Consider the following 25,539-nt stretch of genomic DNA (forward strand, 5'->3'; position numbering starts at 1 on the left):
GTTGCAACTCATAGCAACCCCTCCTTGGGTTTCTGGGGCGATATCTCTATGGAAGTAGATTATCCAGTCTTCTTCTGAGGAGTGGCTGAGAAAATTATCTTTCCAAAGTTAAATAATGCACATTCAGGCAGAAGGGAGAGCATGTCTATGCGTGTGTGTGTTAGCTTTAATAATTTAGGGGTAAGGCGCTCTGGTGGTGCAGTGGTTAAGGCATTTGGCTACTAACCAAAGGTCACTCACCAGCCACGCCACAGGGAGAAAGATGAAGCAATCTGCTTCTGCAAAGATTTACAGTCCAGGAAACACTATGGGGGTAGCTATGAGTCAGAATCAACTGGATGGCACAGTGTCCCCCCCCCCCCCCCCTTAGCTAGAAGTTGAAACTGGTTAGAGAGGTTTAGGATGACCTAAACTCTGGTAGTGTAGTGCCTAAGACACTTGACTGCTAACTAGAAGGCTGGCGGTTCAAACTCACCAGCCACTCCCTGGAAGAAAGGTTGGGCAATCTACTTCCGTGGTGATAACGCCTGGGAAACCCAAGGAAGGGTCATTATGAGTCGGGTCCCACTGGAGGGCACATAACAGCAAAGTCTCTTTGAGGCTACAGCCTTAAGAGAGTTTTGATTTTGTTTTCTAGATAGAATAGGGCGTGGGAGTGGGTGGATACAAGGAAAAGATAGCTTGAGTGTATATGAACTATTTCTGAGATGCGCATCATCTCAGAGAGGATAAAGGAAGGTACAAAGAAGGGAGCGAATGAGGACAAGAGAGGCCGAAGCAATGTCCGAGGCGGGGTTTAGATAAGGTGAGGGGGGACTTCGGGAGGGAGGCCACCCACTCTCTGTCCCCTCAATCTGCGGCTGGAAAAGAAGTATGGTTCCGCCTGCGAGTGTGACTCAAAAGGCCTGCGTTGCCGCAGCAGATCCAGCAGCGCCGCCCCTCGGCCAACCAGAGCCGACGATCTCCGGTGCGCAGCGCTACAGAGAAAGTTCGGCGCCTTTCCCGGAATTTGCTAGGCAAGATCAGGGTTGTTGGTGAGCGCTTTGGACCGACCTCAGTACGCAGTTTTACTCGCTTAGGTTGCTCCGAGGGTGAGTCAAGCAGGGGAGGAGTGGGACCCAGGGCGGGTCCACGCAGAGACCGCTTGTCCCTCCTGGGTTGGAGCCGCTTGCGTCCCGCGTCCCCGAGTGAGCGCAGCGCACTCAGGACACCGTGCCGAGACGTGCACCTGGCCGTGGACGAAAGGTACTTGATTCCCGCGCTGGCTCCCCCTGGGTCGGGTGACAGAACCCGGAGCCACGGTTACTGGTCGGCATCGTAACCGTGCAATTGATGGGAAAGAATCTCTCTGTACCCATCTAGCCCCTCCCTTTTAGAACTTTTGCTATACATTGGTCATTGTCAGCTTAGTGTGGGGAACCTGCACACTTTTTGATTGTGTGAAACTGCCTGAATGTCCTAAGTTTGGATTTGTTTCCTCTCTTTATTCCAGCTTTTTGGGAAAGGTGGCAGACGGGGTGTACGGGGAAATAAGTCCTGTCTTCAGGATTTGTTTTCCCTTCTCACCCCTTCACCTTGGCTGTGAAGGTTAAGTCAGGTATATTTTGAATGCCAGCCTGGAATAGGAACTCTGTGGCAACTCACAGCCGACTTAGACCAAGGCTTCCACGTAGGTGCTTTAGGCTGATTTACTGTGCAAAGAAACATTAGAAAATGTAAAGATTTTGCTGAATGCAATTGCCCCTGCATCATCACTTATTACCTTATATCACTTTTATTATTTTCATGCTCCTTCATGTATGTATATTAATCTTCTCCAAACAGCTCCGGAGCAACCTAAGGGAAGCCAAGGATCCACCAGCATTGTCTGACAAACACTTTTTCATGAATAAAATAAAAGCCAGCAGTTACTTAAAAAACAGTGCTTGACCATATTTGGATTAATAGATTTGTATTATGTTAATAAATTTTTTTTCTCTCCCATGTTTACACAAAGAACGGACTTGATTCATCCAGTTGAATTTTGGGGTAGTAGAAGTCTTGGATGTGGGGACAGTAAACCTGAGAACTTACTTAGTCAAATCAATAGGAATTGTTCTCATCTGTCAAACAAAAAGGTTGGGACAGATGCTCTTTAAGGTTCCTTACAGCTCTGTCTATGGTGAACTTACCACATCTTCATAAACATGATTTGTTGGATTTCAGTGTCTCCATATGACTGTTTATCAGTGTTGGTAATCAAGTGGAATTGTAATATTCTTTAAAAGGAAGGTCTGAGAGGAGGCAACTTGGAGGAAAACCAACAAATACATAGGATGCAAATTTGGTGTAATAACAAACATGTTTATATATATATTTAAAAGTTAAATAGATCCTTGAATACTTGAGTGATTACTTAAGTAATCATTATTCACCCCCCCCCCCGTTTTTTCTGTATAGAATATGGCTTCTGCTACAGGAAGATGGTTCCACCTACCGCTGGGCTGCATGATGCTGATCAATCTGGTTAATGCCGATTTTGAATTTCAAAAGGGAGTGCTTGCTAGTGTCAGCCCTGGAATCATGGAAGACATTGATCCCCAGTGTTGGAACACTTGCTCTTTGACACTGATAGCGCTCAAGGAACTCAAGATAGAGTACAATGTGGATACCTTCTGGAATTTCATGTTGTTCTTGCAAAAATCCCAGCGGCCCAGACATTATAATGTCTTCTTAAACATAGCTCAGGATTTCTGGGACATGTATGTAGATTGCTTGCTTTCAAGATCTCATGGAATGGGCAGAAGACAGGTGATGTCTCCCAAGTACAGTTTTCCACAGAAGATGACAGGAGGTAATTTAAATATGTACTTATGAGAATAGCAGGTTAATTTTCTAAAGATTCATTATTCAGTCTTTCCAGTATTTTTTTTTTTCAAATTTAACTAGTTATTACATTAGCCATCCTTATTTTTTTTTCTTAATATGATAGGCTTTGATTTTCATTTTTACTGATTTTATATTACTTAGAAGCCATGAGAACTCTAATAGACAAATACTTGATTCTAAATGCTTGTGGGATATGATACGTTTTGGTAGATCTCTACAATTGTTTCCTAATTGTTTTTTTTTTTGTTGTTGTTGAATGAGTCCTTCATAAGAAAGCCATGTAACATTGTAATGATTCATATTGCATTTGTTGAAGAAACTTTTTAACACTGAAAATTTAGACTTCTGAAAATAATTTTTCCATAGATTTGTAAAAATGGGAGAAAGGAAGCTTAAGAGTCTTATTTGCCTAAATCTTCATTTCTCCTCTCTAACCTTACAGGACTGGATTTTACAAAACGTGAGTTTTACATTTAAGAGGAAGAATGTGGAAAATACCTTAATCAAGATGGCATTAGCCTGAAACCTTAATTCTCCACTGTCAGTAATTATGAAGTCAAATATTTCCTATAGTATTTGTCAAAATGGTTATTTCTAATTCTTTAATATTGAAAGTTGTACTTTTGTTGGTAATTTCTTTTTTTGCTATTTAATGGTCATTTTCATTTTTTCAGGTAATCTGTGAATGGAAATAATTTTTTATTTAGAAAGCATCTTTCTAAATCATCTTTGTTTTAAAGAAAACACTTAAAATACAAATGAAATATATTTTTTAATACAATAGTCAATAGAGTAAAATTGTAACCATTTTTATAAGATATCTTATACATTAATATTGACTTTAAAACTGTGCCAAAAGTAATGTCACTATTGTCCTAAAAAGTAATATTTAATGTTAGTATAGTATATTGTGTAATTTCTGAAATGTGCATTTAAGCACTAGGACATCATATATTAAAGTATTTTTCTATGCAGTATGGAACAAAATATTTTGATATTCTTTATTGTTCTTTTTTAACATAATGGAAATAAAACTAAAGGGCAGTAAGAAAGTTCATTTTACTCGAATGCACTCTGATAAAATTTTTGTATTTAGGTGTTAGCTCAGTTGGTTTTTATTTATATATATTTAAGCAGTTCAAACCCACCAGCCACTCCTTGGAAGGAAGGTTGGACAATCTACTTCCATAGTGGTACCACCTTGGAAACCCAAGGAGGGGTCACTATGAGTCAGATACAACTCGACAGCAGTGGTTGCGTTTGTTTTTGTTGCGTATATTTATATATAACATCTTATTCCAAAAAGGATAGGAAGCTTTACAGAAATATACTAAATTGGATAACATGAAACAGATGAGGAAATAGAATGTAGGCAAATGGAGACAAGAAACTAATATATAGTTATGATTTAGAATTATATATTGAGCTCTGGTAGCATAGTGGCTAAGGCACTTGACTGCTAACCAGAAGGCTGGCGGTTCAAACCCACCAGCCACTCCTCGGAAGGAAGGTTGGGCAATCCTACTTCCGTAGTGATACTGCCTCAGAAACCCAAGGAGGGGTCGCTATGAGTTGGGTCCGACTCAACGGCACATAACAACAACAACAACATTGAGTGTGTATACCTTTGGTAGTTGTTGTTGTTGTTTGCCATCGAGTTGGACCCGACTCATAATGACCCCTCCTTGGGTTTCTGAAGCAGTATCAGTACAGAAGTAGATTGCCCAACCTTCCTTCCGAGGAGTAGCTGGTGGGTTTGAACTGCCAGCCTTCTGGTTAGCAGTCAAATGCCTTAGGCACTATGCTACCAGAGCTCCTACCTTTGGTAGAGGGCAGCTATAAATTTGGTCTGAGTTTCCTACCACCCAATCGAAGAGTGACTCACTCACGAACAGTATTAGATTCACATGTTGAAGAGAAGTCCACCCTTTCCCAACATTAAGAACCAATGGAAATGTCTCTCTCTTCATAAGTCTTCACAGTGTATTCCTGCAAGGACAGATTCCCTTCTATGCAAGGCGATGCCAGTACACACAAACTTAAAAATATATAAACAATTTTGAAAACAGCCCAAACAATACTGAATAAGTATGCAACTAGGATGGTTGGACCTGATCACAAAATAAATTTTGAACTAAAGGAGAAGACTGACATTCTTTGAGTAAAACACCATATTAAGATTCTAAGGAAGCTATAGACCCTTTACATATGCACATACCATTTTGTGTGTAATTTCATGGGAGTTCATGAACCCCAGGTTTTCCATTATACTGAGTGAAATAAGTCAATCACAAAAGGACAAATATGATATTAGTTCATTATTGTAAAAAGTCAAGGGAAGGTTTATATGTAGAAGGAAACTTTTGTTTGTTGGTTACCAAGGGTGGTAGGGGAGGAGAGGGAACACTAAAAAAAAAAAAAAAAAAAATTCATTGACCCATGTCACTTTAGTTTTGTGCATTTCACTATACATAAATTATATTTCAATAAAATTGAATTTTTTTTTAAAAGAATCACCAGTATTAAAGAATGAATGCACTGCATAGCTTTCAGGTATTCCTTTATAAATATTTCAGATAACCAAGTCTGCATAATAACTAGTAGCAAATATTCTGAGGTTTAAGTCTAATAAATTCCTACATTGCAATTAATTTATGTTGCCAAGTTAAGGGTGGATCCCTAAGCTCAGAAAATAAACTGGTTGGAGGGTAGGGCTGATATTCTCTTACAAATATAGACAGATACTCAAGAAGATGCCTAATTTATTGCCTGCAGTGGAACTTAAAGAGTACCTAGGGATAGAGGGTCATGATTTTCCTTAGAAAACAGTTCCCTATCTTTTACAATCTATGGGCACAGGATTGAGGCTCAAAGGGTCAATGCCATAAAGGCAGGCCACAGTAATTTTAGCCTAAAAATTGTTCAACCGATTGTCATCAATTACCCATTGTTGTTGTCATGTGCCGTTGGGTCGGACCTGACTCATAGTGACCCCTCCTTGGGTTTCCGAGGAGTTATCACTATGGGAGTAGATTGCCCAACCTTTCTTCTGAGGAGTGGTTGGTGGGTTTGAACCACCAGCTTCTGGTTAGCAGTCAAGTGCCTTAGGCACTATGCTACCAGAACTCCTAGTCGTCATAAAAATTTCATGGCACTGATAAACTTTATAGTTTTAATGAATACCATGAAAAATGTTGGCCTTCCAAAGTATTAATTGCAAATATTTTCCTAGTTCTCCTAATTGATTGACATGCTACATTGGATTATTGAAAATAAGTCAATTAATACTGTCGAAAATGAACATTCTGGTTTTAGAACAGTTCATCTTAAGCCTTTTTGATCACAATTAGATACCCTGTTCTATTAAACTTCCTCCCAGTTTTTGGCACAAATCATGCCATTTAATATAGGAAAATTTTAGAATCAGCCACTTCTTTAAGGAGCCTGGTTCCTTTTTATTGGAGAATGCTATTAGAATCCAAATGAGCTCTGGTATCATAGTGGTTAAGGCATTTGGCTGCTAACCAAAAGGTCAGTGATTTGAACCCACCAAATCTCTGTGGAAGAAAGATGAGGCAGTCTGCTTCTGTAAAGATTTACAGCTTGGGAAACCCAATGGTGTCTCTATGAGTTAGAATCGACTCAAATGGCAGTGATTGATTAGAAACCAAGATCTAGACACTGGGTGTGTCTATAAACTTCTGACAAGTAATAGCAGGTCAGTTTCCAAATATCAAGAGCTGCTTTTCTCTCACAAAACTTCCTTGATATTTTCTTTGACTGTAAACTAAATAGGCGCTCTGGTGGCATAGTGCCTAAGGCATTTGACTGCTAACCAGAAGGCTGGTGGTTCAAACCCACCAGGAAGGAAGATTGGACAATCTACTTCCGTAGATACTGCCTCGGAAACCCAAGGAGGAGCCACTATGAGTCGGGATCGACTCGACAGCGGTGAATTTGATTTTGGTTTGTAAACTGAATGCAAGTAATAATAAAACATGGTTCCCAGTGAAACTAATGTAAACTTAGGTGGTACTGGCAGAAAATTGTGTAAAAATGAGAGGGACTAGTCTCGTTATATTCTATATGCATCCTGCTACATCTGGAAATCTGCATTCAGGTCTGCTGGTCAATTTAGGAGGTATTAACAAATTGTAGCACTTCAGAAAGGGCTGGCCCAATTCATAAAGCTGGGAAACCATATTATAAGAAAACTTAAAGACAATAGGAATATTTGACCTGAAAAAGACTTAGGATGGACATCAGAGTTGTTTGCTTTGATATGAAATATGTGCTCTAGAAGGTAGACCAATGACTAGATGGTTGAAGTTATTCACACAATGATTCACTGGTTTTCACCCAATATCACTAAGCCCCTTCTAACAACTAACAGTTTAACAATGAAATGAGCTCCCTCATGTGGTAACAAACTCTTATTGAAAATATCAAAGCCACTTTTATCTGTGTTCACTAAACTGCATCATTTTTATCCTTTTAATTTTCCTTTCTTTTTATTTAGTTCAGTAGCACAACTTTCCATTGGAAAACTTGAAACTTTTTCTCAACTGACCCATGGAAGAAAAGGCACAGTTCCTCTGTCAGTCAGGCTGGATGGGTTAAGCAGCAACTCCTGGTGCTCAGGATTTGATGAGTAGAGACAGAGAACTATTAGAATTAGGGACATCTGTCAGATAGACTGGTTCCCTTGCTTACTGGGTGGTGGCTGTAACTGAATGTACAAATGGACATTTTCTGTCTGCCAGGTACAAGTGTTTGGGTGAAGCAATGTTAACGCCCTCCCATAATCTACATTTTTTCCTGTTAAATAGCTGCTTGGTAATAACATGCCCTGTTTCACTTTTCCCCTTCATGATGCCTAAATTCTACATGGCAGGGGAAAGGCCTACAGATTATCTGCATCGTGCTGGCCTTGATCAATCTAGAGATATATTGTATGATTCACAAAAAATGATATTCAAACAAGTAACATCAATTTGATTTCTATGTTGTTGTTGTTATGTGCCATCAAGTCGGGCCCAACTCATAGCGACCCCTCCTGGGGTTTCCGAGGCAGTATCACTACGGAAGTAGATTACCCCATCTTCCTTCCGAGGAGTGGCTGGTGGATTTACATTAGTTTCACTGGGAACCATGTTTTATTATTACCTGCATTCAGTTTACAAACCAAAATCAAACTCACTGCTGTCGAGTCGATCCCGACTCAAAGTAGTTCCTCCTTGGGTTTCCGAGGCAGTATCTACGGAAGTAGATTGTTCAATCTTCTTCCTGGTGGGTTTGAACCACCAGCCTTCTGGTTAGCAGTCAAATGCCTTAGGCACTACACTACCAGAGCTCCCTCTTCCAAGGATAGTTTGGTTATATTCATTTAATAGCATTTTTGCCTCACCATTTGAGAATGCATATCACTGTTATGAAGTAAATATATTTGAATTACTTTAACATGTTGTCTGTGTTTAGCATTCCCTGCATAGTGTTTCACTGGCCATACCTTCCTTTTGGGCACAGGATGTGGTTAAATTTGCAGAGCTCATGGGAAAGGCTGCCAGGAAGCTGACGCTACTACCACACTTATTCATTACTTTTATTTACTGAAGTTTTGAGGTCTCTGGGTGGTACACACAGTTATTACACTTGGCTGCTAACTGAAAGGTTGATGGGGACAGGCTGTGGGGCTATGGAAAACTCATGATGGCAACCAAGGACACAAAGATTTTGCTCTACATCTAGCATTATGACATCTGCCTTCTATTCTTTGTCAGATACCAACACTAAAGGTGGAGGAGGACATGCCCATCCTCTGTCTTTCCCATTAAAGATGAGAAGCAGCATTAGAATTTGTTGTCTGTGTGTGTACATGCGTATGTATGTGTGTATGCATATATGCATATCACTTGTATTTTAGTTTTTTATTGTTTAGCTCATAATTACTTACTTTTTTATAGTAGAGATATTTGGTTGCTATATTTGTTCCAGACTTATTTTTACCACCTAGCATTCATACATATTTCTGCAACAGTACCTTGGGTCACTACTTATCCTCTCAAATCTATCTACTTGGATGAGATTGCCCTGCTTCTGGCTCCAAGAGTAGGCATTCTCAGATCTGGCCAAAGTCACAGGGAATGGTGGCTCAGGAGTGGGCATGTGGTCCAGTCGGGAGCCCCAAGATGCAAAGAGGCAGTTGCTGAGACAGTAGAGAGACAGGCACACATTTTTCTCAGCTGGATATGAACCTGAGAGAATGTGATCCAGGAGCTGCTGGGAAAGGAGAAGATACTATTCACATAGTTTAAGTCCCTAAATTCAACAATGCCTGTAGTCTAAATTAAGGAGCTCTGGTGGTGTAGTAGCTAAGGCATTTGGCTGCTAACCAAAAGGTGGGTAGTTTGAACCCACTAGTTGCTCCACAGAAAAAAGAGGGGCAGTCTACTTCCATAAAGATTTACAGCCTTGGCAACTAGCGACTGAGATCTTAAAAGCTTGCAAGCAGCCATGTAGATGCAATGATGGTTCTCTCCACATCCAGAGCTAAGATGAATGAAGAAAACCAAAGACACATGGAAACAATTAGTCCAAGGGACTGGCACACCATGCAGTTCTCAGCCTATATGACCATGAGGCCAGAAGAACTAGATGGTGCCCAGCTACCACTGTCAACCACTTGGAGGGGGTCTATGTAGGAGATCCTGGATAGAGTGGGAGAACAATGTGGAACAAAACTCAAAATCAAGGGGAAAAAAAAGGGGACCAGGTTTGCTGGTCGGATAGAGCCTAGTGGAACCCCTGAGACTATGGCCCCTAGCTGCCACTCCTGTGGCTTCCAGCCAAACAAAAGACAGGCATATGAGCTGAACATTTACATTAGGCAGATAGACTCCTTGGAGAGATCAATCATGGGAGAATAGAAGGGCTGTGTACGCACAGGGAGACAGCTCACTAGGCAGGAGTGCATGGGAGGGAAGGACACAGGGAAGAGGTTAGTATGGAGAGGAAGGGGAAAGGAGCTGTTGCATTGTGGGAAATTGCGGTCAATGTCATGAGACAGTGGATATGAACTGCTGTATGGAAAATAAATTTGTTCTGTAAACTGTCACCCAAATCACAATAAAACCTAAACAAAAAAATCTATAAGGAGACATACAATGAGATGTACTCCTTAGAACAGTTAACCATGGGAGACCAGAAGGACAGCACTTGCACAGAGGGAAATCTAGACAGGCAGGAAGCTATAGCTAAGAAGGACACAAGGAAGGGCTAACTACACAGAGAAGGTGGGAGGAGAGCTATTACACTGTGGGGATTATAATAGGTGTAAAAAAATGTGTATGAACTATTGAGTGTAAAACAGATCTGCTTTGTAAAGTTGTACCAAATTGCAATAATTTTTTTTTTTTTAAAGGAGAAGACATACAATGAAAATTAAGCAATTTTCTCACCCAAGACACTTAGTTATGCTGCCCAGGAATTATCACCACCAACAGAGTGTTATGTGGGATTTGTGATTTGTGCATAATGCTTTTATAATTAGTAAAAATTAAGTAAATACGTTGGTCACTTGATTGTTTAAAAAAAAAAAAAAAAAAGATTTACAGCCTTAGAAACCCAACCGGAGTTATGATGAGTCAGGATCGACATAATGGCAGTGAGTTTGATTTAGTGTCGTAGTCTAAATTACTCCCAGATTTGATAGATATAGAACCTGTAGTACTGTATCTTTGGTTTAAACCAAAGTTTTTCTTCACTTGCAAACAAAAAGTCCTAACTGATAAAATATTGTTTTACAATTTTAGTTAAGAGAATTAGTAATCTTTCCAAAGAAATTGTTAACAACTCTTCCAATACTATATGCTAATATTTTCAATAAAAATAAACTATACATGTTTACTTTTACTTTTTATATAGTATTTTACTAAAATATTGATTCTAAAATATTTTATTTACATTTATACATAAAGATATATTTAACTAGAAAATTATAAACAGAATTTATTTCAAAAAGTCTCTCGAGCATTTTATGCCAGGTTACTTTTCTTTGGCTCATCCACTGTTTTTACTACTTTCACTCTCTTCAAGGCACCTCCTCGAATAGGCAGCTTTTTAAGAGCAATATCTGTGTCAGCTAGAGGTCCTCCTGTTATTCCGGCAGGAGTGCTTTCCACTGTTACTACTCGACCAGAGGGCACCTAAAAGAGCAAAAGGTAAATATCTGAAAGTCCGTTTAAAACTTTTTTCAATAAGAGAAAAACTCATTCCATCCTTTAGCTTATGAAGCATAAGGCAAAGATTAGAAGCTTTGGAGCCAGCCAAAGTGGGTTTGAATTCTACTCCTTATCAGCTGGGAACACGGGACAAATGATGTCCAGAAGAGGACACCAGGAACACTTGAGTAGGCATGGATCTAGTTTTGCTGGCACAGAAGGCACCCCATGTTTGCTCTTAAATATGTGTAGGGAGAGATTCTGCCTAATGCTGGTAGCACTTTCCTGGGTATCCTAAAGTTCTAGGTCTGGTTTAGACCAGCACTGGGTGAGGGTGGCTGAACGTTATAGTTTAATATGCCTGAACTATGTGAAATCTGAAGAGTGGAAATTAAAAAGGAGATGAAAATCCCATAGAAATAACATTCTTTAGGGACTAAATTTAACATCTATTTGGAAGGAACACTGGGCAATCTACTTCCCTACCAATAACGCCTCAGAAACCCAAGGAGGGGTCACTATGAGTCAAATTGACTTGATGGCAGTGAGTTTGGTTTGTTTTTGGTTTATTAAAAAGAATTATGAATTTAAAAAATCTTACCGTTGTGTTAAGTCCTTTAATATCTGTCCGATGAAATATTGCATTTTGTGGTCGTTCATTGTATCTAGAGGATTCTATAGCTTTTTCCTGAAGCCTTTTTGCTTTCTGAAGATTTTCAAATTAGGAAGAAAGTAAGATTAATTTCTAGTAAAACATTAACTATGTATTTATAAAGAAATATACAAAATACTTTTGTGTCTGGCTTATAGGGGCTGTTACTAGGTAGCCCCAGAATTTCACTTACTCATTTAAGTGATTAACATGTTATATTGTTTGTACACTGAAGAATACACCACTCACTTAAAAATGTTAGTGAGATCTCCAGTGGCACCAGCCATATATGACCAAAGAGTAAAGGAGTTACTAAACAAATTAGGTTCAATTTTTAACACATTATCCAAACATACTAAATTTGCATCAGGGGATGCCAATTTTCAATATATTTTACATAAATACTAATTTAGCACACTTAAAGGTGCCATAAAATCAGAACAATGTAAATTATATAATTTATTGCAGTTATATTCAGTAGTTGCACTAAACAGTTGAAATGGGAGGTGACAAATGGTTTGAAAGGTCAGGGGCTGATTTTCATAAACTATTCCATAAGGGATCTCCGGTGGTACAGTGGTTAGAGCATCTGGCTGCTAACCAAAAGGATGGCAGTTTGAACTCACTAGCCATTCCATGGCAGAAAGATGAGACAGTCTGCTTCCGTACAGCCTTACAAACTCTATGGGGGCAGTTCTACTCTGACCTGTAGAATCACTATGAGTCAGAATTGACTCAATGGTAATGGGTTATTCCTTAAACATGAGAGAGGTTCTGAGGATATTTTGTAGCTAAAGTTGGGAAGAACTTTTAATGAAAAGGAAGATACGTGGTACCTTGAATGATTTTGTTCTTAACTTTGTTTTTGCTATCTTAATAGGATCCCACTATTTTTTCTGACTTGACAGCACATAACAACAACAACAACAATTTTTTCAGCCTAACTTAACATTCAGCAATTTCACATCTGGAGGAAGAATTGTAATATTAGGTAAAGGCGTATTCAAAGTATTCATGGAAAAGGTGGAAAAAGTAATGAAATTTTGAAAATCCATGGTGCTTTTCACATATTTCAAATGAACAGTTAGAATCATAGGTTTTTTAGATTAGTTTTTAGTTTATAACTGAAGCAGCTCATCACATTTTTCAGATGTGATGTTTATACCAATGTGAAAAGCAGGAGCACATTTCTCCTCAATTCTCAGTTAACGATGATCTCCTTCTTGATAAAACTCAGGAACACCACTTTTAAACCACAGCTTATCACTGCTAAACAAACTGAAACTCAGAGTAGCATCTCTGTAACTGTAAACATGCATGGTTTCACTTATCATTTTAAATTGTATATAAGGCTGTAATAGTATTGGTATTCTACAGAAAGTCACCAGAAAAATATATATGAATATTAATTCCTAAAAATGTGTTTCTAAACAGAGTTGGTTATTTTGGGGAGTTGTGGTGGCCTAGGCATTTGACAGCTAACTAGAAGGCTGACAGTTCAAACCCACCAGCCACTCCTCGGAAGGAAGACTGGGGAATCTACTTCTGTAGAGATATGCCTCAGAAATCCAAGGAGGGGTTGCTATAATTTGGCTTCGACTCGATGGCAGTCAGTTTGTTTTGTTTCTTTTGATTATAATAATTAAAAAAAATAATCTCACCTTTAAGGTTTTAGCATTTGATGTTCTGGCCAAGAAATTTTCCCAGGATTTATTTGCCAATTCTCTTTGCTTGTGTGTGGCTTGTATCTGAAACGAGAAAGATAAAGGTTTCTATGCAAGGACACCAAAAAACTTGAAAGCCCGTATTTTGAAAGAAAGTTCTAGATTTTTTAAATTATTTATTATTATTATTTTACTTTCTATTGTAGTTTGGGTGAAAATTTACACAGCAAATTAGTTTTCCATTCAACAACTTACACATGTTGTATTTGTGACATTGGCTGCAATTCCCTCAATGTAACAGCATTCTTCTCATTTCCTCTCTGGGTTCCCTGTTTCCGTTTGTCCTCCTTTCCTGCCCCTTCCTGTCTTCTGAACTTTGTTTTTGGGCAAAGCTAACCTTTGGGTCTCATATGGTTAATTGTACTAAGGAGTACATTCCTGCCTGGTGTTACCATTCACTTTATAGGCCTGTCTATTGTTTGGCTGAAAGTTGATCCCTGAGGATGGGTTCATTTCCAGGCTTGAAGGGTGTCTAAGAGCTACAGTCTTGGGGGTTCTACTAGTCTCTATCAGACCCGTAAGTCTGGTCTTTTTTATGATTTTGAATTTTGTTCCACAGTTTTCTCTCCCTCTTTGTCCGTGATCTTCTATTGAGATGTAGAACACTGTCTTTGTGTACTGTTATGCCAATTGACTTTAGTGTCCCCTGAGACTGTTGTCCTAAGTCCCCAAGACTAGTGACTATTACCCTAAGATACTTGGTTATAGCTAAGAAGTGTTCAGAACTTTGTACTTGTAAGCTCTACAATATCCTTGTACATATTTGCAACACATACGAATACATATATAGACATATCCTCTGCCAAACCTGTATATGTACTTGTGGATGGACTCCCATTTGCCTTCCCACATCTGTTCTCAAGCTCCTAGATTTTTTCAAGTTAAATTTTAAGGCTAACAAGCTAAAGGATGAGAATATTCATAGACTCCAATTTAAAATGTAAAACATCTTTTGCTAGTTATGTGGCTAAGATTCAAACTGCTTTCTATGAAACAAAATACAAAACTTGTTATTTTAATAATAATAATAATTTTCAGTAAGACTTTTAAGCATCAAGGCATCAGACACAGCTGATGAGACAATAACTTCATGGGATTCACAAGGTGATAGACACACAGTGGGGACAGACTGGAAAGAATTCAAAGTGACTGGAAGGTGTGCAGGAGCTAGGAGAGGAAGATGCAGGGAAGTGGGTCAGATTTACAGTGGCACAGGTGGCTCTGGAGCAAGGAAGGAGCTAGAGGAAGGCAATGAAATAACTCACCACTAGCAGAAATAAAACAAAAGCAGCAATTAGAAATCCCTAAGAGTAACATTAAAATTATGGAGATAGATAACACATTGAAAGGGCAAAAGAGTAGAATGAAACTGGCTGAAGAATGCATTAGTCAGCTTGAAAACAAATCCCTTGACACCAGCTTATTTGAGGAAAAATCAGAGAAAAGATTGAAGAGAAATTAAGAAAATATAAGAGTTATATGCGATGACATCAAGAGATATAACCTACATCCTACGTGTGATTAGAATTCTAGAACAAAATTCCAGAAGCAAAAAAAAAAAACCCAGAGAGAAAATTGTCAAGGACCTAGTGACAGAAAAGTTCCCCAATATTATGAAAGCTGAAAAGATATTCATTCAAGAAGCTCAACAAATCCCACACAAGATAGACTGCAAGAGAAAGTCACCAAGACATATCATAATCAAATTTTCCAAAATCAAAGATAGAAACAGAATCTTGAGAGCAACTTGGGTAAAGCAAAATGTTACCTACAAGGGGCAACCAATAAGACTAAGGTCTGGTTTCTCTGAAGAAACTACGCTGGCAAGAAGGCGATGGAATGACATATATAAAACCTTGAAGGAAAACAAATGACATTCAAGAATTAAATATCCTGCAAAACTGTCCCTATAATACGATGGTGAAATTAGGACATTCCCAGACAAACAGGAATTAAAAGAATTTATAAAAACTAGACCAATCTTACAAGAAATCCTAAAGGGAGTTTTTGGGCAGAAAACCAACAGCAATAGACAATAACTTAAGATTAAGGCACATGACAATACCATGCAGAAACTGACCCAGAAAAAGAATTCTCAAAACTAAAATAAGCTTACAAATTGGAAAATAGAGAACCAGAGGCAACAGTCTGTAAATGACAAGAACTATACAGCAAAAAGTGGGAAAAATGGTATAATTACAGAATTTCCAAATGGGAAGGAAGTCAGGAAGATATCACTACAGAACAGACTGCTTCAAACACAGAAGATAAAAATTTACTACAGGGTAACCACAAAGAAAATTAATTAGCTTTCTAACCAAAATAAGAAAGCAGAACACCACAAGGACTTAATAAACACAAAATCAACAACAATGAAGAAAAAGAAAAGAAAATCTAATAATAAAATGAACTTAGCACAGAAAAATATTCAGATTAAAGAAACTATCAACACCACAATAAAACACACGAAAGAAGATAGCAGTAGACTCATACGTATCACTAATTACAATGAATGTGAATGGATTAAATGAGGCAGTCAAAAGAAAGAGAGTGGCAGAATGAATAAGAAAACAAGACCCGTCAATATGCTGCCTACAAGAGATTCACATTAGACACAAAGATAAAATAAATTTAAAACAAAGGGATACGGAAAAAAGATCAAGCTAAAGGCAACTAAAAAAGAGCAGGAATGGAAATATTAAAGTCTGATAAAATAGACTGATTCAAGACAAAAATTAGCATAAAGTACAAGGAAGAGCATTCATTACAGGATGATAAAAGTGTCAATCAACCAAAAGGATATAACCATAATAAGTATCTATGCATCCACTAAAAAACCCTACAAAATATATAAAGGAAATATTAACTAAATTGAAAGGAGAAATAGACAGTTTACAATAGTAGTAAGAGGCTTTATCACACCACTTTCGATGAAGAACAGAGTAACAAGAAAAAACTCAATGAAGACACAGAAGACCTCAACAACACAGTCAACCAAATTGACCTCATAGACATAAACAGACCACTTCACCCAATTAAAACACAATACACATTTTTTCCAGTGCATGTGGATCTGGATCATTCTTCAAAACAGACCATATGTTAGGCTACAAAACAAGCTCAATACATTTAAAAACATTGACTTACTACATAGCATCTTCTTGGATCACAACACTGTAACATTAGAAATCAGTAATGGGAAGACCAGGGGAAAAAAATCAAATACATGGAAAGAGAACAGCACACTGCTCGAGAACCACTGGGTAGTAGAAGAAATAAAGTATGAAATAATAATAATAAAAAAATTCCTAGAAACAAACAAGAATGAAAACACAACATACAAAAACTTTGGGACACAGTGAAAACAGTACTCAGAGAATTTGTAGCAATAAATGCAAACGTCAAAAAGGAAGAGAGAACCAAAATCAACATCTTAACTAAAACAATTAAACAAAGAGTGACTAAAGAAGCCAGTCTCCAGAAGAAGGAAATGATAAAGATCAGAGTAGAAATATATGAAGCAGAAAACAGAAAAACTAGAAAAAATCAAGACTAGAAGGTGGTTCTTCGAAAAGATGAACAAAATTGACAAACCACTGGCAAATTTAAAGAAAAGAAGATGATGCAAATAACTGACAAACCACTGGCAAATTTAAGGAAAAGAAGAAGATGCAAATAACTTGAATAACAAATGCCAACCAAAATAAAAAGGATAATAACAGAATACTATGAAGAACCATACTCCAACACATTTGAAAACGTAGAAGAAATGGACAAATTTCTAGAAACACACGACCTACCTAAACTAATAGAGATAAAGGTAGACAATTTGAACAGACCTATAACCAAAATAAAAAGAATGAAAGAAAAAATAATTGAGCAGGTCATTAGAAAAACTGCCCACAATAAAAAGACTTGGCCTGGATATCTTCACTGGATATCCTATCAAACATTCAGAGAAGAGCAACATCTATCCTACTCAAACTCAAACACAGAAAAGGATGGAATACTCCCAAATTCACTCTACAAAGCAAGCATAATCCTGATACCAAAACCAGGCAAAGATACCACTAAAAAGAAAAACTGGAGACCAATATCCCTCATAAAAATCCCTCATGCAAAAATATTCAACAAAATCCTAGCCAACAGAATCCAAAACTATATAAAAAAACTATACACCATAACCGCGTGGGATTCACACCAGGTAATAAGCAAGGATGGTTCAACATTAGGAAAACAATCAACATAATCCATCACATAAATAAAACATAGGAAAAGAACCACATGATAATATCAATTGATACAGACAAGGCATTGATAAAATGTGACACCCATTCCTGATGAAAACTCTCAGAATATGATAGAAGGAAAATTCCTCAACATACTAAAGGATATATATGCAAAACCAACAGCCAACATTATTTTTAATGGAGAGAGATTGAAACCATTCCTCTTATGAATAGGAACCAGACAATGATGCCCTATATCCCCACTTTTATTCAATATTGTTTTGAAGGTCCTAGACAGGGCAGTAAGGCAGGAAAGAGAAATAAAAAGCATCCCAACTGGCAAAGAAGAAGTAAAACTATATCTGTTTGCAGATGTTATGATCCTCTACATACAGAAACAAAAAGACTCAGCAAGGAAACTTTTGGAACTAATTGAAAGATTCAGCAAAGTGGCAGGATACAAGATCAACATACAAAAATTAGTTGGATTCCTCTACATAAACAAAGAGATCTCTGAAAAGGAAATATAGAAAGCAGTATCATTTGGAATTGTTGTTGTTGTTATGTGCCTTCGAGTTGGACCCGACTCCATAGCAACCCCTCCTTGGGCTTGCGAGGCAGTATCACTACGGAAGTAGATTGCCCCATGTTCCTTCCGAGGAGTGGCTGGTGGGTTTGAACCACCAGCCTTCTGGTTAGCAGTCAAGTGCCTTAGGCACTAAGCTACCAGAGCTCCTTATCATTTGGAATAGCTACCAAAAAAATAAAATACTTAGGAATAAATCTCACCAGGGACACAAAAGACTTATACAAAGAGAACTACAAAACATTACTACAAGGAACTAAAAGAGACATACATAAATGGGAAAACATACTATGCTCATAGATAGAAAAACTGAACATTGTGAAAAGTCAATATTACCCCAAACAATCTATAGATTCAAAGCAATCCTGATCTATATTTCATAGCATTCTTTATGGATATAGAAAAACCAATCACTAATTTTATGTGGAAAGGAAAGAGAGCTTGAAGAATCAATGCGCTACTGAAGAAGAAGAACCAAGTAGAGTTCTCACACTCCCCATCTCAAACCCTACTATACCACCATGGTAGTCAAAACAGCCTGGTATTGGTACAACAATAGATCAGTGGAACAGAATTAAGTACCCACAAATAGATCCATCCACCTATGGATAGCTACTCTTTGAGAAAGGGAAAAACCCAATGAGTGGACAAGAAATAGTCTCTTTAACAAATGCTGCTGGCAAAACTGGATATCTATTTGCGGAAAAATGAAACAAGTTCCATACTTCACACCATGCAAAACAAACTCAAGATGGATCAAGACCTAAATGTAAAACCTAAAACTATAACATTTATCAAAGATATAATAGGGGCAAACTTAAAAAAAAAAACAAAACCACTGCCACTGAGTCGATTCTGACTCATTGCCTCATCTTCCTTCCGCAGACCAACTGGTGGGTTTGAATCACCAACCTTCTGGTTAGCAGTCACATACCTAAGGCACTGTTTCACAAGAGCTCCTTAGGGGCAAACTCAGGGGCCTTACTTATGGCATAAACAGACTATCAAGCATAGACACTTTACCAAAGAAGATATTCAGGCAGCCAACAAACATGTGAAGAAATGCTCGTGATCATTAGCCATTAGAGAGATGCCAATCAAAACAACAATGAGATATCATTTCACTCTAGCAATAATAGCAAAGTTCAATGAGACAGAAAACAACAAATGCCGGCTAGGGCATGGAGAGACTGGAACTCTCATACACTGCTGGTGGAACTGTAAAATGGTTCAATCACTGGAAAATAGTACGGTACTTCCTTAAAAAGCTGGAAATAGAAATACCATTTGATCCAGCAAACCTACTACTAGGCATATATCCTAATGAACTGAGAGCCGGAACATGAATAGATATATGCACAGGCATATTCATCACAGCACTATTCACAACAGCAAAGAGATGGATACAACCTAAGTGCCCATCAACAGATGAACACACAACCCAACTATGGTACATACATACAAGGGAATACTGTTGTGTTGTTATGTGCTGTCAAGTCAGACCCAACTCATAGCAACCTCTCCTTGGGTTTCTGAGGCAGTATCACTACAGAAGTAGATTGCCCAACCCTCCTTCCAAGGAGTGGCTGGTGGGTTTGAACCGCTAGCCTTCTGGTTAGCAGTCAAGTGCCTTAGGCATTATGCTACCAGAGCTCCCTAAAGGGAATACTATGCCACATTAAAGAATAATGAAGAATCCATGAACACCTCATAATGTGGATGAACATGGAGAATATTATGCTGAGTGAAATAAATCAATCACAGAAGGACAAATATTATATGAGTCCACTATTATAAAAAATCAAGAAAAAGTTTACCCATGGAAGGAAACTTTCTTTGTTGGTTACCATGGAGGTGAGCAAAAACTGCTAGTTAGTTCAGAGACAGGTATTGATTTGGATGAAGGGAAAGACAAATACACTAAAAGTGAGTGACCAGCACAGTAACACAAAGGAAAAGGATGACATGGAGAGGTGCACAAGAGAGAGAGACAACAAAGGTAAATATTCTTACATATATAATACTGCATTATTGGTAATAACAAACATTAACCTATGGGTGGATATATAGGTAGACAGGCTAAATGATCAGGTGTGGCCTAGCAAAAGGGACTATACCCATGATCATATAAGTTTGGCAGATAATATTTCTACATATGTATTTATATGTGCTATAAGAATGTCCATATATATAACAGAGCTAACAGGGGGCAAAGTTATGACAACTTCTTACCTACAGCTGAACACCTCGAGGGAGTGAGTTGCTGGGCCTGAGGGCTAGGGACCATGGTCATGGGGGACATCAAGCTCAATTGGCATAACATACTATACAAAAACATTGCTCTACATCCTACTTTGGTGAGTAGTGACTAGGGCCTTTGTAAATCACTTTAAAGAGTTTTAAATATTCAACTGTAGTCATAAAGTATCAGAGCAGAAGAGGAAAATCTACATTATCTTCGTATCTGTGGAAAAGTTAATTAAAATAGCTACTTAACTCACTTGCTCAAAAACTTCTAATATATTCAGTGTTCCACTGAATTGATCCAGAAGGCTTTTTGTGATCAGCTAAAGTCAGAGACCAGCTTATCTCTGTAATTTATAGAAGGTGCATAATAAGTGTTTGGAACTAAGGCTAGGGATGAAGCTCATTAATATGCCTATGGTTGTCACACGGTGGCTGCAATTATGGGCTCTAGTATAGCAAGGATTGTGAGGATGGTGCACAACTAGGTAGTGTTTTGTTCTGTTGTACACAGGGTCAATATGAGTCGGAGCTGACTTGATAGCATCTAACAAGTTAACAAGAAAAACATGGTTGTTACATCAATAACGACTTATCAGAGAATGAGAGATGTGGGTCAAATTTATCTCTAAATGGCCATATGTTTAAACTGGCCACAATTTTGGAATCCTGTTGGGTATTTCAAATACCAAACAAGTGTTTCATTGTTTTTTAAAATGGAAGCGTGTAGAAATCAAATTATAATGTAATAATACAGGATTAAATATAATTGAATCTGAAGCTCTTAACTCCATGATTTCTTTAAAAAATTACATATGCAAAAACTTAAAATAAGTCTAAGAGAAAGCAAAATGCTGAAACATTCATGAGTAAGGCAAATATATCTTACGGATATCTTTAACTAGTTTATACAGTGAAATGTATATTTTGTGCTTGTATGGTATCTGTAGCTTACTTTTGTATATACTTTTTGTTCATTTTGTACATCTTGGCGTGCTTGGCTTTCAATCATCTCACTTTGCAGAGAAACAACCATCTTTCCAATATTTTCTGATGCTGTTAAAATAGTTTCCAAAATTTTTGCATCTGTACTGACTGGTCTGAACTTTTCTAATTTTATCTCTTCATATATTTCATTCCATATTTCTCCAATCTGTTATAACAAAATTTATAATTAACTAGAAATAATGATACAATTTTAGGTAATTATTTATTCACTTCAAAGTTAACACTTAGTGAACCAGCTTTTCTTTACTTCTTGGGAATAAGAGAAAAATTTATACATTCAGGACAGTAATAAAATTAAGGTTTGTTTTTATTTGAAAACAGAGGTTTAATCATTTACAACAATCAAATATAAGTAGTAATATTAGAAAGAGAATGTTTGTGTACTTAAAAAAAATTTTCTGAAACTTCAAAAGCATTTATTTACATACAAAAATACAACCAGCAACTTAATATTCTTTAGTTGGTATTGGATTGTGATATAATGATAAAATAACACTAATAAGTATTTGTAATTAATTTTAATAAATACACCTACTCCTCAGTACTCTCTTGTTATCTGCTACTTCACATTTATGACAGTAGTAAAAAATCTACTGTTTGACTATTTTGTGCATTAACAAACGTATGTCTGGCAGTAACAAATGTTGATTTGCAAGATGAGAGTAAAGCTGGCTGTGATGGTTAAAGTCATGTGTCCACTTGCCTGGGCCATCATTCTCAGTGGTTTGATGGTTATGTAATGATGTAATTTAGCAGCTGTGTAATGATGTAGTCATTCTCCATTTGGGCGTAATGCCAATTTTCACACCCCCACCTGGCTTTGGAAACTAACCAGTGGACATAATGATTTATTTAAATCTAGTCTGTAGTGCTCTCTACAGAGAAGGAATTACATATTAAAAAATTCTGTTAGGCTTCCAAATGTCAATAACATTAATCTTCTTTTATAAATTAGTGATTAGATAAAAATATTATCCTGTGGAAAATACCTGATCAATTAATGATGTCTCTTGAACAGTATCAGATGTAAAGTGGAGAATAAAAACTACACAGTATGTGGATTATTGCTCACTACTACAAATATATTTTTTCTCTAATTTATTTTTGCCAAATTAAAATTTAACAGCAAAGTTAAGAAGGTACTCACTTTAAAATCAAGGTATCTATGTATGATACAAAGTGTGACAAAATCTTCAGCAGATAGGCCAGGCAAATTTTCAAAATCTAAGTAAAACATATAAAGAGGGAATGACTTTAACAGAGCAAGTGATTCCAAGAAGCATACAGCCATCCTGAAAACTATGCACATGGTCACTTTTGATTTCATCTTGATTTATGAAAAAGCTCCATCTGTGAGAACTGGCTTCTTCCTATACCAAACCTCTGTCAGGTCATCCTTATACAGTCACCTTTTTTTCTGTGCTACAGTCACACAATGAATTGTACTTCCAGAAGACTGAGGAGTTACTTTCTTTACAGGAATCAAGGCCTTTAAACACTCAGATGATTAGACTTCTGGCATTTAAACCTAATTATTTAATATTTCTTAACCTCTGGTGCACAATAGAATTACCTGGGGAGCTTTAAAAAATACGCCTGGGGCCTACATGTAGAGATTCTGATTTAATTGGTCAGGGGTGCAGTCTGGGCATTGAAGAAGCATTGGGACATGCATTTATAAGTATTAAAAAACAAACAAAAGATCAAATCCACTGCCACTGAGTCAATTCCAACTCACAGCGACCCTAAAGGACAGAGAAGAATCTGCCCCAAGTGGTTTCCATAGCTGTAAATCTTTACGGAAGCCGATTGCCACATCTTTCTCCTGCAGGGTAGCTGGTAGGTTTGAACCAGACTTTTCAGTCAGCATCAGAGTGCTTAACCACTGCGTCACCAGGGCTCTCTTTGTGCCTCCAAGACTCACTTTAGTATAAAGGGACTTTTATTCATCAGTTTGAAAAACAGATTGCAAAGCAAAATCAGTTTGCATATTCAGCAAAACCGAGAATTTCTTGTGAATTTGATGAGTTACTTCTTACCTAGTTTGCCCAACACAGCATAAATTTTTGCTCTGATATTCTCAGCAACATCCATAACTGCAACTGTAGGGCAGTTGGCAGGCAGTGGTATAACTTTTTGCTCTTCTTGAAAACTAGTAAATAGAGGTTTCTTTGTATCTAGTCATTGGAAATCATGAAAACAAGCAAATTAAAACAATAGTAAATATATATTTTTGACATTTTAGTCTATAAAACAAAATACATAGAAATATTAGCATAAAGCAATATTGTGCCTTGTACATGGGTACTTTTTTGAAAGTAAGCAATTATTTCTCCCCCATTTTATGGCAAAACTGAAAGTTTTCCATTTTATTATTTATTTGTAATATGAAAATTTCAAAAAAATTACTCTTTAAAAAGTGAAAAATTTTGTAAATAACTTTTCATTTTGAGATCCAGAAATTAAAAAACATCAGTTTCAGAATGACGTGGTCTCCTTTGCTTTAGATTACTATATGTTCTACTATAAATATAATAACTATTTTTGGATGTTATTAATCAAAACTAAGAAATAAAAAAACACAAACAGAAATTAAAGGGAAATATTTTCATTTACAGGTAAGCAATAACAGAGTTTAGATGAAACCAAGAATTTTAAAACCTTTAGAAAATATAGTGTAGCACTGAGGGTATGTTAAAGAATCATAATTTATCATACTATAAACCTTATTAATTTAGAATCCAGTAATTAAAATTTAGGAACATTTGAGTTTATTTTTATTTAGAAAATAATTTCTTCTTTCATAGTAAAAGCAATTGTTGAACAGGAATGTACAAAATATCATAAAATTTTTTTTCAAGCATTGTATTTATGTCCCAAAGTTTTATTGGTAAGTGAAATATTACTCAATCTATTTGAAAGAGAAGGTAGCCAAAAGAAATTTGTGCAGGAGTTATTTTTAGCTTTTTGAGTTAAAAAAATGTAACCAAATACTATTTCTTAACAATATTCTATAAAAATATGAACCCACTACTAATTTACTTACTTTTCTCCCAGTCAGTCAGAATTTGTGATTACAAGTTCCTCACACCCAGTGAAAGAACCTTAGACAAAGGGATGACAGTCCTCATACTCTACTAATATCTTTTGTTGTTTGTTGTTGTTAGGTGCCGTCGAGTCGTCTCTGACTCATAGCAACCCTATGTACAGCAGAACGTAACACCACCCGGTCCCACGCCACCTCCATGACCCTTGCTATACTTGAGCCCATTGCCACAGCCACTGTGTCAATCCATCTCGTTGAGGGCCTTTCCTTCCTTTGTTGACCCTCCACCTTATCAAGCATAACATCCTTCTTCAGGGAATGGTCCCTTCTGACAACATGACTCAAGTAGGTGAGGCGAAGTCTGGCCATTCACACTTCCAAGGCGCATTCCAGCTGCACTTCTTCCAGAACAGACTTGTTAGTTCTCCTGGCAGTCCATGGTACTTTCAGTATTTTTCGCCAGCACCACAACTCAAAAGCATCAATTCTTCTTCAGTCTTCCTTATTCATTTGTCTAGCTCTCACATGCATATGAGACTATTGAAAATATTATGGTTTGTGTCAGGCGCACCTTAGTCCTCAAGGAGATATCTTTTCTTCTCAGCACTTGAAAGAGGTCTTTTGCAGCCGATTTGCCCAGTGCTATACATCATCTGGGGAGCTCTGGTAGCGTAGTGCCTAAGGGATTTGACTGCTAACCAGAAGGCTGGCAGTCAAACCCACCAGCCACTCCTTGGAAGGAAGGTTGGGCAATCTACTTCTGTAGTGATACCGCCTCAGAAACCCAAGAAGGGGTCGCTATGAGTTGGGTCTGACTCGATGGCACACACCACCACCACCAACAACAACATACATCATCTGATGTCCTGACTGCTGCTTCCATTGGTGTCAATTGTAGAACCAAGCAATGTGAAGTCTTTGACAACTTTAATCTTTTCTCCATTTATCATGATGCTGCTTATA

The 25,539-nt window shown here is 37.4% G+C and overlaps 1 protein-coding gene across 1 annotated transcript in view; it reads right to left on the bottom strand.

The window, feature by feature from the left end:
- Positions 1–849: 849 nt before the first annotated feature.
- Positions 850–25,539, bottom strand: part of CFAP69 (cilia and flagella associated protein 69) — a 133,590-nt gene continuing 108,900 nt past the window's right edge. Inside the window, exons 18-24 of the mRNA XM_007939831.2 lie at positions 23,570–23,707; positions 22,678–22,754; positions 21,478–21,675; positions 13,401–13,487; positions 11,689–11,793; positions 10,916–11,072; positions 850–1,271 (exon numbers count right to left, since the gene is read on the bottom strand). Coding sequence (XP_007938022.2) covers positions 850–1,271; positions 10,916–11,072; positions 11,689–11,793; positions 13,401–13,487; positions 21,478–21,675; positions 22,678–22,754; positions 23,570–23,707 — 1,184 coding nt within the window. The remainder of the gene's footprint in view (positions 1,272–10,915; positions 11,073–11,688; positions 11,794–13,400; positions 13,488–21,477; positions 21,676–22,677; positions 22,755–23,569; positions 23,708–25,539) is intronic.

Source organism: Orycteropus afer, unplaced genomic scaffold (genome assembly GCF_000298275.1).
Source record: "Orycteropus afer afer isolate SDZICR_OR568_19922 unplaced genomic scaffold, OryAfe1.0 scaffold00063, whole genome shotgun sequence".
NCBI lineage: Eukaryota > Metazoa > Chordata > Mammalia > Tubulidentata > Orycteropodidae > Orycteropus > Orycteropus afer.